The following is a 19,703-nucleotide window of genomic DNA, read 5'->3' as shown; positions in this document are numbered from 1 at the left end:
ACGACATATTGCTTTGAACCTTCAAAAATGGCTATGGGTTTTTACGAAAAATCACCATAAAAATTGTAATAGATATAATAGATTAGCTTCTTGACCCTCGGACTTGACCCTCGAGTTCACTAAACAAGTCATGAACATGCAGTGCACTCATCTTGTTTTCTTTCAAGTGAGAGTGAATGAGTAATGCCCTTGGGGGTCCTTTTAAGGGGCTTAGGAAAATACCAAGGGTGCCCCTTATGAGTTGTAGGTGGTAGTGTATTTAGGTAAACTATATGATTCATCTAGTCCATGGTGAACTAGAAGAGAGGGAAGTCCATATATAGTTCATTATTATGGACCAAGCACTCTCATCATCTTCCAACATGAACTTATTTTCATCTGGACTTCTCCTCGTTTGGGTCCTTCCTTTTCTTTGGGAGTCCATTCAATTGGGTCTCCAGCCTTTTTTTCCTCCATTTGTTGAGCATGCTAAGAACTTGAGCCTCTAATGACTTGATATTGATTCCGTAGTTGGATCCCCTAGAGGAATAAGCCATTTCTAAAAAGATATACAATATATGTTTTTGGAGGGATGAGGTATAATGATTTCCTTGTTCAGCTTACAAGGTAAAGTGTCTTAAAAATCTAGTGCCGTCTAAATGGATAGGAAGGGAAAATCAGACCTCAAATTAGATCTTTAAATCTAGTTATAGAATCAAGCGTTGTGTCCACGTGTTTGCTACTAGCGCACCTCGTCTGGATGTTGGTGTCAAGTGAATTCAGGAATTGGTGCTCTCCCCATCAAATACAAACCATGTGGGAAAACATACACGACCTAGTATCTTTAGACATAGTTAAAAAATTGTAATGTAATAGCCGTCCTAGCTCAGTGGTAGATAACGTGGCTTTTAACCACGTGGCCGTGGGTTCGATCCCCACGGACGGCGTAGTCTCTACTAATTTTTTTTTTGTATATGCTTATTTTTCATATTGTACATAACTGTGTACTTGTATATAAATATTTTTCATATATGCTTACTTTTCAGATTTGAACGAACAACTTTGTAAAATCAATCTTTCATAATTCTTGTCGTGGTTTACACGTAGGCATTTCATGAGCAGGCTAGAGAAGTGAAAATAATACTCCGTAGGAAAATACATCTATGCTTACTTCAAAAAAAAGGCAAAAAATCCGAATACTTTTGGGAGCCAAAGATGATTAAGTATTGTACTTGTATATAAATATTTTGGCTCGAAATAATTTCCATGGTATTCTGGGAAAAAATAGACAAAATCAAACAAGCCCCATTTTTATGATTCACGCTATATTTGTCATAAATTTGTTTTTCAGATTGTACATAAATCTTTAAGTCTTTAGCTCTACATAAATAATACTCTAGATGTAGGAAAATACATCCATGATTAGTTCAAAAAAAGGGCAAAAAATTCAAAATTCTTTTGGCAGCCAAAGATGATTAAGTATTGTACTCGTATAAAAATGTTTTGGCTCGAAATAATTTCCATGGTATTTTGGGGGAAAAATAGACAAAATCAAAAAGGCGAATGTTTATGTACTATACACGCTATATTTATCATAAATTTGTCTTTTTTGCCTAGAATGTTATGGGAATCATTTCGAGCCCAAAGATTTTTATACGAGTACAATACTTAATCGTCTGTTGTCGAAGGATTCGAATATGTTTTCAATACTTGAAATTACAACGAATTTTGGACTTTATGGAATTCCAAAAATGAGTCTGGAATGGACGATCTGCACCACAAGAGATCACCTTTGGGGAGTTGGACAAGCATCCACATGGTTAGTAAGAAGCATCCACAAGGAGCTATGGTTAGTAGGTGTTGCAACTTGCAAAACCTGACCTACACATCACAGCACATCACATGGCAAGTATCACATATATATCAGCAAAATACATGTATATACTGAATACCAAAACACTCACATAATGGCAGAATCAAGCCACCACCAAACATGTAACATGTTCATAGTCATGTGACGCACGTACAGAAATAGAATACCACACCCTTTACCTAAATCCTCACCGTGCCCTCGCACTCTCATAGCTAACTCTAATACTCTACTGATACAAATCTGAATACAGATTAGAAGAGCCTGTATGGAGAGGAAACGTCCAATGGGTGGATGAGGTAGGTGAGCACAAGGGCCACCAGCATCAGCACGTAGGCGATCCCCTGGTCAATCGTTGTGCCTGCAACAGAACAGAGATGCAGGCATCAGCCTATTTGCATTTCACCAGCTGGTGAACCAAGATGCATGAAAATAACAGTTTGGTCACACAAACATCTACATGGTCTTGGTGAACGATAACCCGAGAGAGGGAATGAATTTTGGAGTAGGCCTGAAAAGGGAGCTGCAGCATCCTTATGGTTTGAACTCTCATGAGATTTTTCAAAGGATAATATATTTGAGTTCAACTTTCATTTGCCCATTGACTGATGGCAAGAGCTCCAATCCAGTGGATTTCTAAATTTTCAGTTCTCATGATTGTCACTTGCAAGCACTTAGAAATTTTTTTATTGCGTGCGTTAAAACAAGAAGACCTGAAATGTATGCACACATTTACTTGTAGAATTTCAATTCGCTTTCAAGAAAGAAGGCATAATTCTCGACACGCTTGCAGAAGTCTAAACCATGAGCTGACACCTGCCAGGTATCATGCATTTCAGTGGAAGCTACTCAAGGAAACGGACTGAACTCAGTACGGGCGAAAGAGAAGTGCAAACCAAGTCAGCTAGTACACCAGAAGGGAGGAAAGCTAGGTTCTCGACAGATGGACCAGCAGAAACCCCTCTTATCTTATGTGGTTATCAATCGTTTGAAGCATATGTGCCCATCAGTAAAAATGTCGTTTCACGCGCTTATATACATCTTGTAGTACTAAGGATTCCTTAAAATATTCCTTCTCATAATTGTTACTCGGAATATATTGCATCAAACATGTGTTAAACACTTGGCAAGTACAAAACAAGTCCCAAAAAACCTGATTGAGACAGGTCCCCGTCACGAGCATACTGATAGAACTGAACTTTTCTCAGTCAAGTAACGCATAAATCACATTGATCTTGCACAACCGAAGAAGCAACAAAATGAAGCGCAAAACAGGGCTATGACTTTGTGAGCGGACGTCTACGTCTCCAACAAATTGGCATGTACCAGTACAAGTACCACGGTACAAGTACAGGAGATGTGAATTGGCAAGCATGATTAGAACCGTACAAGTCCTCCGAAACCATCAAAGCTGAGATGGGCTGGGCTGGTATACGAAGCGAGGAATTTTAGGGAAGTGCTTTAGGTGGAACTTTGAAGTGGAAACATGAAGAAAAGAGAATGGCGCGCTCTGTGATTTAACTGATTTTTTTTTATAAGCGTGATACACTGATAGTGCTGCTGCTGCTTGACGAGATGACCGGAAAACAGCCCTGCTGAAGAACAGTCGGGAAGAATTTCTGGATCGTCTACGAAATGGGTGTGATTTCGCAACCGAGGAAAAGTAGAACAGCTTTACGTTATATACATACATACACTACCGGGGAGGCTAAATTAACTGTTCCTTGTGATTTGTGAACTCTGAAGTCTATACTGTCAGAAACGAGACGGTTTATTCAGGGAACGAAATCAAGATGCAAAACGGGTGGCAGTGAAAGCGAGTCGCCCGGGGCCCACGCGCCAGCCAATAACGGAAAAACGCAAGCAATAAATCAATAGAGAAAAAAAAAACAGGGGTGTTCTCACCGTCGCTGGAGGGCGCTGGCGCGGGCGGCTGCACGGCGGCGGCGGCGGAGGCCGGCATTGCGATGCCCACCACCAGCGCGGCCACCGCCACCAGGCCCACGGAGGTCCACGCCGCCGCCATTTCTCCTCGGCCGCTCTCCTCTGAACTTCTTCCTCCTCTGCTGCTGCCCTTAGCTCGCCTCTTGATTTCTCGCCTCCTCTCCGGCCACCGCGAAGAAGGCAAGACAAGAGCACCGCCGGAGGCGAGCAGGAGGAGGGAGCAAGGAATGGCACGACCCCTTTCTCTCGCTCGCTCTCGGTTTCCTCTGGCGCTCAGATTTCGGGCTCGGGAATGCAGCCAACGTGCGCGCGGCGCCTATATAGCGCGACACGAGCACGGCAAAATGGTAACCGAGGCGAGCATTATTACTAACAGAAAAAAAAAAAACAGGTTGCTCTTGGTAACTTTCGATGACACGTGGGCCCGATCTACGGCTTTGGGGCCACCGGCAGTGGAGGATCTCTGTGCGCGGGATTCGTGGGGACAGATTTGCCAGGCCCCGTCCGTCCGCGGGAGGTACCCGGGCATATACCCGACACTCCTTGACAGGTGGGACCGGATACCACCTACAGTGAGTGAGTATAGAATGAGCGGTCAGAGACAGGGAGACGTGGGCAGTATTCGCGGTGAGCCATGTGAAACTGCAGCTCGTGCGAGGGGCCATGTTTTCCTTTCGCCTCGTGCCAGGCTGTGGCCGATACAGCAACTTGTTTGTTACCCCAGTACCAGTGGTGTACATGTAACTGACAGGGCCCCACGGTGGCAGAGAATCCGAGGTTTTCACAGGCACGGCATAGCAGCTGCTACAACGGCATTTCGGGTACGTCCATGTTCGCGCGGTTTAAAAACGAAACTCAGCGGCCGAACAAAAAAAGCAAACCGAACCCAAAATTAAGGTGGGTTTGCGGTTGGCCAACGTGAGTATTTGTCAGTCTAGGCCAGCGAGGTAGCCACACTTCTTCCTCTCCACTCTCTTCCAGCCGCCACCCGCGCTCGGCGATCTAGCTGCACCCATGGAGACCATGGCGCACTCCGCCTTGCCAGTGGCTAAGGCTACAGATCCAACGGTCGTGGCCAACCTCGAGGTTGTCACTGGCGCTGCCGTAGTTCGTGGCCGTTGCGCAAAAAGGTCACCGCTCCCGGTTTTATCAAGCCAAAGAAGGAGCTCACGGTGCAGGAGAGAGGGAGGCTGAGTCGGGGACGTGTCAACACCCGGATTTTTAAGTCCAGATGCCTATTATGTCATTCCTCGCAATCCCAGGAATATTGTTTTTGCGAGACATAATAGATTGATATCACAACACATCATTCATTACAACACATAATAGTCTTACAAATAAAAAAGGAATCACATGATCCAGTCTCATTACAATAATAGTTGATCTATTGATCAATTACAAAACATATAGCTGAAGCAAAGTAGCGATTGTGGTCCATTTGTTTCACAGGCAACTGTTGACATCAGGAGTGGTCCTAGTTGTCGTAGACGTCCTGCTGTCCTTCTTCCTCGTTCTGATACTCCTCTTCATAGTCTGGCCATTTGAATAGCCAGGGACAAAGCCATGAGTACTTTAAAGTACTCGCAAAGTAATACTAGTGTAAGCACAAACAATTATATCAATGGGGTTCTAAGCTCTAGGTTTATTTGCATAAAGCCGGTTTTATTTCATAAGCATTTAGTAAACAAAGACTCCTCATTTGCCTAACTTAACTCAAGTGGGAACATTAGGGTCATTCCCACAACTCTGTTGTGATTCAAAGACCAAGACACCTTTCAAATTCAAGTCACAAGTCACCATTCATATTTTGGAAAAGTTCTGATGACGGAACAGTATGGCCTTCCCAACTGTCCATGATCGCGGACGCGGCTATTCGAATAGTTTAAACTCTGCAGAGGTTGTACACTTGTGCCACAACAATATCAAAAGTTCGTCAGGGGTAACTGGCCCTGATTTATCGCACTCAGTGCGCGAACTACCAATCCTAACCTTTCATTTACATACCCTAGTATAGGCACTTCTCCCCATGAGCTTGGCCTCCCGGTGAGGACCAACAGTCAACCTGGGAACTGCACAGGGCTTGGGTCTGACATTCACCTCATTTCACGTCATTTCATTTTTGGTGGAGGCAGCCTTGGCATAACCCCTATGACGCTTGTTCCGAGGGAACCCATACTAAAATACATAAGTTTCCAGTTAAGTCTTACCCAGATTCAGGTATTGTGGGGGTACTTGTAAAATTGGAATGGTATCGCATCCGAACCCAACCATCAGTTTTGTAAAATTCACCAAGTCATTCACAAGTCATATTCACCTTCAAAATCTTTCAATCGAATGACTCATCATTCCAAGGTTTTCAAAGTCATTGGTTTTTCACAAGTTCCCATCTAAGGTAGTCACTTTTAGTATTAGCACTAGCAACTAGTCATGAGGGGTGCTAACTAGCTTATAGCTTTCTAGGCTAAGTGTGATGCTCTTGTACTATTCCATATCTAGACCAAGTGAATCATGAATCAAAAATAAACTTTGATAAACCAAAGTAAAAACTTGTAAGGTAAAAACTTGGGATAGGAGCATTAAGCATAAAGTAATATGTGAGGGTGCCTTGTTCTTGTAGAGCTTTGCGCTTGGGTATCTTGCAAGAATATTAGCTTGCAACAATATAACTTGCATTAGTCTAGCTTGCCTTGATTGGTGAGGTGGTCAAAGTTCTCTTCTTCTTCCTCTTGGTAGAATACCTCCTCCTCTTGATAGTCTCCGGTACTAACGTCTATAAACGAATACGAGGATACAATCACCAAACCATACTTAAGTAGACTTAAGTAGCCTTAATGGCTCACACAAATGATCTAGCATCATCACTTAACATTTCTACCCAAAATTATACTAGGGTATTCTTACTTAGTGATAGGTAAATAATTTCCTCTCATTGAAATGTGGATTAGGGTTTCTCTTTAGTTTGGACAAATAATTTCCTCTCATTGAATCTTGTTAAGATTTAATCTCCTCAAATAACAATGTAGGATCACATGTTGACCAAGGTCAACACCTCACACTTATCATTTGAGAAACATGATTTAAATGAGGTTCTATACCTCATGCAATTTAAATCCTATTTGATTTAATATCCTCAAGTGAGCAAGTGTGAGACCATGCAATAGAGGTCATCGCATTACTTCATAATACTTTGGAAAATGATTTAAAGGAGGTGCTACACCTCATAGATTTGAAAACTTAAATTTGAACAAGTTTAAATGGACTAGTATTGACTACATAGCCAATTTTTGATTCTAGCCCATGATCATATACAGTACCCATATCATATTTTTGCATAAATAATTAGAGTTTTTTAAATGTGAATTATGAGAGGTGGAATCACCTCAAAATTCATTATGGTTGAATTTATAAAATTATTTGAATTCTGAAAACTCTCTGAATTGTTATTTTTACTATTCAAAATCTACAATAGATTTTGATTTGAATCCAGTGTGGTTGGATGGAGCCTTTCATGAGCTTTCTAAATATATAAAATTTGTCAAATTTGATTTAGTAGATTTGAAGTTGTTTGATTTTGAACAAATCATCTGTAAAGAATTTGACTGAAACAATTTAATTTGAATTCAAACTGTGGGCTTAGGCGGGAAACGTAGATGGGCCAGAGAGGGGTTAAACGGGCCAGCCCAGAAGTGTTTCTCACGTGGCAGGCCGCCTGACAGGTGAGGCACAGGCGTCAGTCTCGATTTAAACCTGAAACGGTATGCTCTATTCTCGACTGTAGGATTATATCGCGATCTAACGACGCTCGGCCGTCGTCTACGTCGACGAGAGAGGCTTACTGGCGCAGCGAGGCTAGGGGGTGGGAGAGCTCACCGGAGGTCGGCAGACGGCGGCGTTGATGTGAGGTGATGTTGCGGACGACGGCGCAGTGGTTGGTACCGACGGTGACTCCAACGGTGGCGGGAATCGATGGCGCCCTTTGCAGCACCGCCGCGGACTTCAGCTGTCGATTGGAGGTCTATCGGCGATGATGTGGAGTGGAGAGGGGTTGAGAATGATCAGAGAGAGGAGGTGAGTCGAGTGGTGTGAGCAATTGAGGAGGAGGAGATCTCCTTTTATAGAGTTGAGAGGTGGCCGTGGGGTGCGGGCAAGGTCGACGGTGGCGCGGCATCTCTGAGGCGCGAAGAGGCAAGGCGAGGTGCGCGTGGGATGGCCAGCATCATGGCCATGCTCAAGGACTTGCTGGCGCAGCGAAAGGAGGAGGGGACGGCTCGGGCATCGTCATCGTCCTGGTAGTACGGGCGCGGCAGAGGTTGACGAGGGCGTCGGCTAGAGGGCACCGGCGAGCCAATGGGGTTGTCTGGGAGTGAGCAGGTGGGGTGGTGATCACGCGTGCGAAGGGGAAAGGCGAGAGGAGGACGACAACGATCAGGCGAGCGTGCGCTCTGGTGCGCTCTGCGTCGTGACCATGCACGTCATGGCATGTACTGGGCATCCTGGGCGCGCGTCGTTTGGCCAGTGTCGTGCGTGTCTCTGGCCAGGGAAGGTACCAGCGTGCGTGAGGGAGTGTGAGGAGTCTCGTTGACATGGAGAAAGGGACCAGAGAGAGGTGGTGAGGTAGGGTGGCATGGTGAGGTCAATCATGACCGGCATGGTGATGTTCTTCATCATGTCTGCATTTTTATCAGTGCTAAAGGGCATGGTCTGATGCAGAGGAGGTACAAGGACCACAATGATCTCATTGCATCTCTGGTTTAGGCTTAGAACCATTGGGTAAAGGCATGTATGCTCAATGTCAAGTAGTGCACACCAAGTGTTTGTGTTAATGGCCGCATGAACAAAATATTCAAAATTCTCAATTCTTTTTGGTGGAGTTGATTTGAATAATATATGGAGTAGAGTGGTGGTGGTGGTGTGCAAATTGGTGCTGGTTTGCAAAGTTTCAAAAAGTGGATGATCTATACTTTGTTTCAAGGTTGCAACTTGTCTCATTTATATTGGTCAAACTAGGCAGAGTCAACCATAGTGGTCAACACAAGAAATGTTCATCTTGATATGGTCTTGGATGAGGTGGAAAGAAGTGAGGGGTTTTAGTTTAAGAATCTGCCAAACCAGGGGCTCAAAGTGGGCAAGATGTTATAAAAGTGCAAATTGACCATTATCATATGTGAGTGAATTTTGATATTTCCTTTGATTTGATTTGTGTTTCTTTGATGCAAATTTGTTTGTTATTGATATATTAGTGTTTCACAAGCAATGGCACAAGCAATGGTGGCCTTGGTTGATGATTTGCAAAAATGGCCATTTGTGTATGTGAGTGAGATTTGCATTTTTCTCATTTATTTTATTTCTCTCTATTTGATTTGGTTTTTCTTGATTCAAAAGTGATTCTTATTTGTTTAGGAACATTTCCAAACCATTGAAACAATTCCAAAAGGCCTAGTTCAAAGATTTGCAAAAATGACCATAAACACATAAGAGGTGAAATTCCAATTTTTCTTAATCTTCTATTTTGTTCCCCTTGCTTTACTCGGGCATGGTTTAGGGTCCATTTAGGGTTAGATTAGGTTTAGAGAGGGTTTCACACCATTTGGGTAGGATATGAAGGCATAGGGCAAGATTGGGTAATATGGCCATGTGTCACATATGCCTCTATGCAAAGTTTATTTTATTTTTGTATCTCACTTGAATTTGTTGGTAAGTACTAGGTTAGGTTTGTTGATGTTTTCAAAACACCTAAAGCAGGTAGAAAAGCCTAGGTAAAAGTTTTACCAAAATAGCCATAGGCACATAGGCCCTTTTCTTATTTAATTTCTTTTTATTTTGTTTTAACTTGGATGGTGAAAAGGATAGGGTTTAGGGTTTAAGATCCTTTCAAAATACTTCAACAAACAATCATGGCAATATCACAACATATAAGCATGATCACTATGTATCAAACTTAATTTAATAAAAAAAATTGTTGGTTCCAAAATTTGGAAAATAGGGAAATTCATTTTCTTCTTTGTTTGAAAATTTGGGATGTTACAAACCCTTCCCCCTTAAACAAATCTCGTCCCGAGATTTTAAGAAAAGTTAGGTTCCTAAGAGGGATTGAGAAATTGGATTAACAGGAAACATACTTGGCATGGCCTGGGGTGCTTCCTGAGCTTCTGTGGCATTCATGTGGTTGAGACGGCCGTTGTGGTTGTTCTGGTTTCTTCTGGCTGCAAAGCGGCGCTGTTGCTGGGCAGGTGCAGCAGTATTGGGGGCAGTTTTGGCAAGCTTCGTGGGGCATTCATTTGAGTAGTGACCCACAGTTCAACATTCATAGCAGGTGATTGTTGACTTGTCCTTTGGGGAGATGGGGGTAGCATTGCTCCCAGTCCTTGGGGCAGTATTAGTGTTGTTGTTGTTACCAGTGTTGTTGTTGCTGTTGTGGTTGTTGTTGTTGTTGCCTCGAGCTTCGGGGGTCCTCCGTTGTTGTTGGTGTAGTTTGGGCGATACGTCTGAGCAGTTGGCTTGTTGTTTCTTGGGGTAAATCCTCCAGATGAGTTGTTGCGGTAATTCTGGGCATTGTTGGGCCCATTCTGGTTCATCATTCTTCTCTTGCGGTTCTCGTTGTCATGGTTAAGCTTCCCTTCCATCTGGATGGCGGAGTCCACCAAGGCTTCCAAGTCAGCGAACAGAATGTTCACTAACACAGTTTGCATCTCATCATGCAGTCCGTTCAGAAATATTTCCTTTCTCTTCTCGTTGGTGTTGGTCTCATCCGGGGCGTACCTTGACAGAGTAAGAAATCTGTCGCGGTATTCCACCACGGACATCCTTCCTTGCTTGAGTTCGCGGAACTCGTCTCTCATCTTCTTTATCAGTCCTTGGGGCACATGGTACTTGCTGAACTTGAGTTTGGAGTCTTCCCAAGTCATCATTTGCCCCGCATTCATTGCACGGGCACTTGTCCACCAGGCTCTTGCAGGTCCTGACAGGTAGTGGGTGGCGAACAGTACTTTTTCTGCGGCTTCAACTCCCGCAACTTCTAGGTTTTTCTCCATGGTCAGGAGCCAGTCATCTGCGTCAAGTGGCTCTTCGGTCTTGCTGATCATGGGTGGGTTGGTGTTCTGAAAATTCTTCAGCTTCGATCCAGGGTGGTCGTGGTTTCCATGGCCTTGATTGTTCTGAGCTATCTGCTGCAGTGCAATAATATTGGCTTGTCGTTCAGCTCTCTCGGCTTCTCGGTCTGCCATCATCATTTGCAGCATCTGCATCATTGCGTCCTGGTTGGTGCTGCGGGTTGGTGGGGCCATCTGAACATTTGAGATAGATGATAAGATAAGAGGGAAATTTCTATGGTTTGTTTGGTTAAAGTTTAAAAAGTTCAAAACTTGAAAACTTGAGTAGTGTTGCAGGGGTAAAAACCAACAACACTTTTTCATTCATACCAAGCATCACACATTACAAAGCTAACACACCGTTGGTTTGAAGAACCATTCATTCGTTCTACGATACAAGGGGATCCTGTTACAAACTCACACCTACGATAGTGCTTTAATGATACTACTCTTCAGGGTGGATTCTTCGTCTTCACGGGTAATGTGCTTGGCGAAAGGCGAGGGCGTTGTCCAACTCCTTGCGGGTCTTGTACATCATGAAGTCTAGATATGCAACATAGTGGTTCATCTCCGGGTGCGGGGGCATGGTTATTGGTCTTCCCAGGGGGTCATGTCTTGGGTAGTAAATGAAGCGGGTATTCTTGAGATTGTTCACATTTTGTCCACACAGACGGGCAATTGCTTCTTGCATCGCTCTGGCTATTCCTTCCTTCCAAGTATTTCCAGTTACCGAAAACCATATGGTTCCCCATATTGGGGCTCCAAGCTTTCCTCTCAGATCTGCAGTAACTTCCCACCGAGGTTGTCTTCCCGACTGATTATTGAGGGGTATTCCGAAGAACTCTGGATACGGGCGTCCTAGATATTCAACCAGTTGTTTCAAATCCTTCTCGAACATTAGGTTTCCTCCGTGGCCAAGCTGATAGGACTTGCAGGTGTACTCCATCTGTGAAGAATTATGATGAGTAAGTTAGAGAAGTGAGTAGTGTGTCAAAATTTTATGTAGTAGTATAAGAAAAATAGAGCATGAATTTCTTATTTTGAAGAAGATCTCAAGGATAAGAGTGAGAATAACTTTTCATAAATAATCATTTCATTTGTTTTGGAAACTAAGTTTTTGAGACGTCCATTCTAACTAGGGTCTCCAAAGGTCAACAATGGCTCTAATACCAACTTGTCAACACCCGGATTTTTAAGTCCAGATGCCTATTATGCCATTCCTCGCAATCCCAGGAATATTGTTTTTGCGAGATATAATAGATTGATATCCCAACACATCATTCATTACAACACATAATAGTCTTACAAATAAAAAAGGGATCACATGATCCAGTCTCATTACAATAATAGTTGATCTATTGATCAATTACAAAACACATAGCGGAAGCGAAGTAGCAGTTGTGGTCCATCTGTTCCACAGGAAACTGTTGACGTCAGGAGTGGTCCTAGTTGTCGTAGACGTCCTGTTGTCCTTCTTCCTGGTTCTGATACTCCTCTTCATAGTCTGGCCATTTGAATAGACAGGGACAAAGCCATGAGTACTTTAAAGTACTCGCAAACTAATACTAGTGTAAGCACTAACAATTATATCAATGGGGTTCTAAGCTCTAGGTTTATTTGCATAAAGCCAGTTTTATTTCATAAGCATTTAGTAAACAAAGACTCCTCATTTGCCTAACTTAACTCAAGTGGGAACATTAGGATCATTTCCACAACTCTGTTGTGATTCAAAGACCAAGTCACCTTTCAAACTCAAGTCACAAGTCATCATTCATATTTTGGAAAAGTTCTGATGACGGAACAGTATGGCCTTCCCAACTGTCCATGACCGCGGCCGCGGCTATTCGAATAGTTTAAACTCTGCAGAGGTTGTACACTTGTGCCACAACAATTGCAATAGTTCGTCAGGGGTAACTGGCCCTGATTTATCGCACTCAATGCGCGAACTAACAATCCTAACCTTTCATTTACATACCCTAGTATAGGCACTTCTCCCCATGAGCTTGGCCTCCCGGTGAGGACCAACAGTCAACCTGGGAACTGCACAGGGCTTGGGTCTGACATTCACCTCATTTCACGTCATTTCATTTTTGGTGGAGGCAGCCTTGGCATAACCCCTATGACGCTTGTTCCGTGGGAACCCATACTAAAATACATAAGTTTCCAGTTAAGCCTTACCCAGATTCAGGTATTGTGGGGGAACTTGTAAAATTGGAATGGTATCGCATCCAAACCCAACCATCAGTTTTGTAAAATTCACCAAGTCATTCACAAGTCATATTCACCTTCAAAATCTTTCAATAGAATGACTCATCATTCCAAGGTTTTCAAAGTCATTGGTTTTTCACAAGTTCCCATCTAAGGTAGTCACTTTTAGTATTAGCACTAGCAACTAGTCATGAGGGGTGCTAACTAGCTTATAGCTTTCTAAGCTAAGTGTGATGCTCTTGTACTATTCCATATCTAGACCAAGTGAATCATGAATCAAAAATAAACTTTGATAAACCAAAGTAAAAAACTTGTAAGGTAAAAACTTGGGATAGGAGCATTAAGCATAAAGTAATATGTGAGGGTGCCTTGCTCTTGTAGAGCTTTGCACTTGGGTATCTTGCAAGAATATTAGCTTGCAACAATATAACTTCATTAGTCTAGCTTTCCTTGATTGGTGAGGTGGTCAAAGTTCTCTTCTTCTTCCTCTTGGTAGAATACCTCCTCCTCTTGATAGTCTCCGGTACTAACGTCTATAAACGAATACGAGGATACAATCACCAAACCATACTTAAGTAGACTTAAGTAGCCTTAATTAATGGCTCACACAAATGATCTAGCATCATCACTTAACATTGCTACCCAAAATTATACTAGGGTTTTCTTACTTAGTGATAGGTAAATAATTTCCTCTCATTGAAATGTGGATTAGGGTTTCTCTTTAGTTTGGAGAAAAAATTTCCTCTCATTGAATCTTGTTAAGATTTAATCTCCTCAAATAACAATGTAGGATCACATGTTGACCAAGGTCAACACCTCACACTTATCATTTGAGAAACATGATTTAAATGAGGTTCTATACCTCATGCAATTTAAATCCTATTTGATTTAATATCCTCAAGTGAGCAAGTGTGAGACCATGCAATAGAGGTCATCACATTACTTCATAATACTTTGGAAAATGATTTAAAGGAGGTGCTACACCTCATAGATTTGAAAACTTAAATTTGAACAAGTTTAAATGGACTAGTATTGACTACATAGCCAATTTTTGATTCTAGCCCATGATCATATACAGTACCCATATCATATTTTTGCATAAACAATTAGAGTTTTTTAAATGTGAATTACGAGAGGTGGAATCACCTCAAAATTCATTATGGTTGAATTTATAAAATTATTTGAATTCTGAAAACTCTCTGACTTGTTATTTTTACTATTCAAAATCTACAATAGATTTTGATTTGAATCCAGTGTGGTTGGATGGAGCCTTTCATGAGCTTTCTAAATATATAAAATTTGTCAAATTTGATTTAGTAGATTTGAAGTTGTTTGATTTTGAACAACTCATATGTAAAGAATTTGACTGAAACAATTTAATTTGAATTCAAACTGTGGGCTTAGGCGGGAAACGTAGCTGGGCCAGAGAGGGGTTAAACGGGCCAGCCCATAAGTGTTTCTCACGCGGCAGGCCACCTGACAGGTGAGGCACAGGCGTCAGTCTCTATTTAAACCCGAAACGGTATGCTCTGTTCTCGACCGTAGGATTATATCGCGATCTAACGGCGCTCGGTCGTCGTCTACGTCGACGAGAGAGGCTTACTAGCGCGGCGAGACTAGGGGGTGGGAGAGCTCACCGGAGGTCGGCAGACGGCGGTGTTGATGCGAGGTGATGTTGCGGACGACGGCGCGGTGGCTGGTACCGACGGCGACTCCAACGGTGGCGGGAATTGATGGCGCCCTTTGCAGCACCGCCGCGGACTTCAGCTGTCGATTAGAGGTCTACCGGCGATGATGTGGAGTGGAGAGGGGTTGAGAATGATCAGAGAGAGGAGGTGAGTCGAGTGGTGTGAGCAATTGAGGAGGAGGAGATCTCCTTTTATAGAGTTGAGAGGTGGCCGTGGGGTGCGGGCAAGGTTGACGGTGGCGCGGCATCTCTGAGGCGCGAAGAGGCAAGGCGAGGTGCGCGTGGGATGGCCAGCATCATGGCCATGCTCAAGGACTTGCTGGCGCAGTGAAAGGAGGAGGGGACGGCTCGGGCATCGTCATCGTCCTGGTAGTACGGGCGCGGCAGAGGTTGACGAGGGCGTCGGCTACAGGGCGCCGGCGAGCCAATGGGGTTGTCTGGGAGTGAGCAGGTGGGGTGGTGATCACGCGTGCGAAGGGGAAAGGCGAGAGGAGGACGACAGCGATCGGGCGAGCGTGCGCTCTGGTGCGCTCTGCGTCGTGACCATGCACGTCATGGCATGTACTGGGCATCCTGGGCGCGCGTCGTTTGGCCAGTGTCATGCGTGTCTCTGGCCAGGGGAGGTACCAACGTGTGTGAGGGAGTGTGAGGAGTCTCGTTGACATGGAGAAAGGGACCAGAGAGAGGTGGTGAGGTAGGGTGGCATGGTGAGGTCAATCATGGCCGGCATGGTGATGTTCTTCATCATGTCTGCATTTTTTATCAGTGCTAAAGGGCATGGTATGATGCAGAGGAGGTACAAGGACCACAATGATCTCATTGCATCTCTGGTTTAGGCTTAGAACCATTGGGTAAAGGCATGTATGCTCAATGTCAAGTAGTGCACACCAAGTGTTTGTTTTAATGGCCGCATGAACAAAATATTCAAAATTTTCAATTCTTTTTGGTGGAGTTGATTTGAATAATATATGGAGTAGAGTGGTGGTGGTGGTGTGCAAATTGGTGCTGGTTTGCAAAGTTTCAAAAAGTGGATGATCTATACTTTGTTTCAAGGTTGCAACTTGTCTCATTTATATTGGTCAAACTAGGCAGAGTCAACCATAGTGCTCAACACAAGAAATGTTCATCTTGATATGGTCTTGGATGAGGTGGAAAGAAGTGAGGGGTTTTAGTTTAAGAATCTACCAAACCAGGGGCTCAAAGTGGGCAAGATGTTATAAAAGTGCAAATTGATCATTATCACATGTGAGTGAATTTTGATATTTCCTTTGATTTGATTTGTGTTTCTTTGATGCAAATTTGTTTGTTACTGATATATTAGTGTTTCACAAGCAATGGCACAAGCAATGGTGGCCTTGGTTGATGATTTGCAAAAATGGCCATTTGTGTATGTGAGTGAGATTTGCATTTTTCTCATTTATTTTATTTCTCTCTATTTGATTTGGTTTTTCTTGATTCAAAAGTGATTCTTATTTGTTTAGGAACATTTCCAAACCATTGAAACAATTCCAAAAGGCCTAGTTCAAAGATTTGCAAAAATGGCCATAAACACATAAGAGGTGAAATTCCAATTTTTCTTAATCTTCTATTTTGTTCCCCTTGCTTTACTTGGGCATGGTTTAGGGTCCATTTAGGGTTAGATTAGGTTTAGAGAGGATTTCACACCATTTGGGTAGGATATGAAGGCATAGGGCAAGATTGGGTAATATGGTTATGTGTCACATATGCCTCTATGCAAAGTTTATTTTATTTTTGTATCTCACTTGAATTTATTGGTAAGTACTAGGTTAGGTTTGTTGATGTTTCCAAAACACCTAAACAAGGTAGAAAAGCCTAGGTAAAAGTTTTACCAAAAATAGCCATAGGCACATAGGCCGTTTTCTTATTTAATTTCTTTTTATTTTGTTTTAACTTGGATGGTGAAAAGGATAGGGTTTAGGGTTTAAGATCCGTTCAAAATACTTCAACAAAAAATCATGGAAATATCACAACATATAAGCATGATCACTATGTATCAAACTTAATTTAATAAAAGTTTTTGTTGGTTCCAAAATTTGGAAAATAGGGAAATTCATTTTCTTCTTTTTTGAAAAATTGGGATGTTACAGGAAGCGAGCTGGCCGTAGAGACAATGTGAAGGCCAAGCTTGCCACGGCCGAGGCCGCCAAAAAAAGGACGGAAGCAATGGCTTACGCCACCCAAGTGTAGGCCCGCGCTAACGCCGAGGCCATGTGCAGACCAACACGTTGGCGAAGAGTCGCGGCTCGTCCACGTACAAGCCCCCGCGCCAGTTAGGCCTCACGACGGCAGCGTCCGGACAAGTGGCCAGCCGATCCAAACATCGACCTCAACGTCTCGGCGAGTGGGTCGTCTGGGAGCGTGCAAAGAAATCCCGCCAAACGCTTATCGGCAGACGTATGATCGTCTCTCTATCACAACCATCGTTTGTCTCCAACCAAATGGTATGTGTCACAGGAATTCTTCGATGGAGACCAGTCCATGGCGACCATGATCAACGAAAGGGCCGGCATGAAGACCCAACATGCCATCCAAAACCACACCCAAAAATCTCCGGATGACATTGGGGACGAGCTGTTCGTCGGTCCCCAAGCTAGGAGAACTGGAGGCTACACCGAGCTCGAGGACGTGTAAATTTGTGAGGCGTGGATGAAGTTTGGCAAGATCTAATTTGTGGTGCCCAACAAAAGGACGACACATTTTGGAAGAAGATCCACAACTACTTCAACGAGCACAAGCACTTGGGTGATCACCCTTTCGTGAGTGATCGGAGTGAGGCCTCTCTCGCAAAATGGTGGGCATTTATCCAAGAGCAATGCACCAAGTTCAACGCCGCCGACAACACGATGCAGAATCAGAAGGTTAGTGGCCTTAGCGTTGCCGACTTGATGACCCAATCTTTGGGAGACTTTAAGGCCACCAACAAGATGAAGAACTTCCACATGGTCCATTGTTGGGTGATTGTGAAATATTGCCCCAAGTGGCACGAGCTCTATGCGGCCTATGACGCCAACGCAAAGGCCGGAAAATCCAATGTCATCGATGTTGATGGTGTCGCCCCAAGTGAGGCTAGTGCATCAAAGAGCCCGAAGGGACGTACAAGCTCCAAGGTAGAGGCCAAGCGAGATGCCTCCTCTCAAGCAGTCATGCAGACAGTCAAAACCCTCATATCCAACAAGGAGGTGTCAAGCGAGAAGAAGGAAGAGAGGAAGCATTGGGATAAGGAGGAGGCGGTGAAGAACTACGCCGACATCCAACACAAGAAGCTTGCCGTTGAAGAATCAACACCCACAATATGTGCAACGAAATGGAGCTCGCCCTACTGCTGCTTACGTGTGACGGGTCTTGCAACGGCACCAGGAAAGTAGCTCCTTGTGACGGTAAAGCACACGTCCGTTGGGAACCCCAAGAGGAAGGTATGATGCATATAGCAGCGAGTTTTCCCTCAGTAAGAAACCAAGGTTATCGAACCAGTAGGAGATGAAGGTCACGTGAAGGTTGTTGGTGAAGGAGTGTAGTGCGGCGCAACACCAGGGATTCCGACACCAATGTGGAACCTGCACAACACAATCAAGATACTTTGCCCCAACTTAACAGTGAGGTTGTCAATCTCACTGGCTTGCTGAAAACAAAGGATTAAACGTATGGTGTGGAGAATGATGTTTGCTTGCAAAGAACAACAGAGAACAATGATTGCAGTAGGTTGTATTTCAGATGTAAAAGAATGGACCGGGGTCCACAGTTCACTAGTGGTGTCTCTCCAATAAGATAAATAACATGTTGGGTAAACAAATTACAGTTGGGCAATTGACAAATAGAGAGGGCATAACAATGCAGATACATATCATGGTGACTAATATGGGATTTACTTAGGGCATTGCGACAAAGAACATAGACCGCTATCCAGCATGCATCTATGCCTAAAAAGTCCACCTTCGGGTTAGCATCCGCACCCCTTCCAATATTAAGTTGCAAACAACAGGCAATTGCATTAAGTATTGTGCGTAATGTAAACAATATAAATATCCTTAGACAAAGCATTTATGTTTTATCCCTAGTGGCAACAACACATCCACAACCTTAGAACTTTCTGTCACTGTCCCAGATTGAATGGAGGCATGAACCCACTATCTAGCATAAATACCCCCTCTTGGAGTTACAAGTATCAACTTGGCCAGAGCCTCTACTAGTAACGGAGAGCATGCAAGATCATAAACAACACATATATGATAGATCGATAATCAACTTGACATAGTATTCCATATTCATCGGATCCCAACAAACACAACATGTAGCATTACAAATAGATGATCTTGATCATGATAGGCAGCTCACAAGATCTAAACATGATGGCACAATAGGAGAAGACAACCATCTAGCTACTGCTATGGACCCATAGTCAAAGGATGAACTACTCACGCATCAGTCCGGAGGCGAGCATGGTGATGTAGAGCCCTCCGGTGATGATTCCCCTCTCCGGCAGGGTGCCGGAGGTGATCTTCAGAACCCCCCGAGATGGGGTTGACGGCGGCGGCGTCTCTGGAACTTATCTTGTATCGTGGCTCTCGGTACTAGGGTTTTCCGATACGAAGGAATATATAGGCGAAGAGGCAGCGTCGGGGGAGCCAGGGGGTGGGCTCCCCATACCTGGGCGCGCCAGGGGGTAGGGCCGCGCCGCCCTATGGGGTGGCCCCCCTGCTGGCCGCCTCCGACTCTTCTTCGATGTTCTGGAATCCTCCGTGGAAAATAGGGCCGTGGGCTTTTGTTTCGTCCAATTCCGAGAATATTTCCTGTGTAGGATTTCTGAAACCAAAAACAGCAGAAAACAGGAACTGGCGCTTCGGCATCTTGTTAATATGTTAGTACCGGAAAATGCATAAAAATGATATAAAGTATGAATAAAACATGT

General features: G+C 43.8%; 1 protein-coding gene and 1 non-coding gene across 2 annotated transcripts; one reads left to right on the top strand and one right to left on the bottom strand.

The window, feature by feature from the left end:
• The first annotated feature begins 854 nt into the window (after nucleotides 1–854).
• TRNAK-UUU lies at nucleotides 855–926 on the top strand. Its single transcript has one exon. It is a non-coding gene; the product is annotated as a tRNA-Lys (tRNA).
• Nucleotides 927–2,103: 1,177 nt separating this feature from the next.
• LOC124683357 (arabinogalactan protein 41-like) lies at nucleotides 2,104–3,875 on the bottom strand. Its single transcript, XM_047217889.1, has 2 exons — nucleotides 3,755–3,875; nucleotides 2,104–2,210 (listed from the first exon to the last, which is right to left on the bottom strand). Exons 1-2 carry the CDS (start codon nucleotides 3,873–3,875, stop codon nucleotides 2,104–2,106), a joined length of 228 nt encoding a protein of 75 aa, XP_047073845.1.
• Nucleotides 3,876–19,703: the final 15,828 nt, after the last annotated feature.

The sequence above is a fragment of the Lolium rigidum genome, chromosome 1 (genome assembly GCF_022539505.1).
Source record: "Lolium rigidum isolate FL_2022 chromosome 1, APGP_CSIRO_Lrig_0.1, whole genome shotgun sequence".
In the NCBI taxonomy this organism is placed as follows: Eukaryota; Viridiplantae; Streptophyta; class Magnoliopsida; order Poales; family Poaceae; genus Lolium; species Lolium rigidum.
The sequence above is the reverse complement of the archived record's forward strand: the minus strand, read 5'-3'. Positions and strand labels throughout refer to the sequence as shown.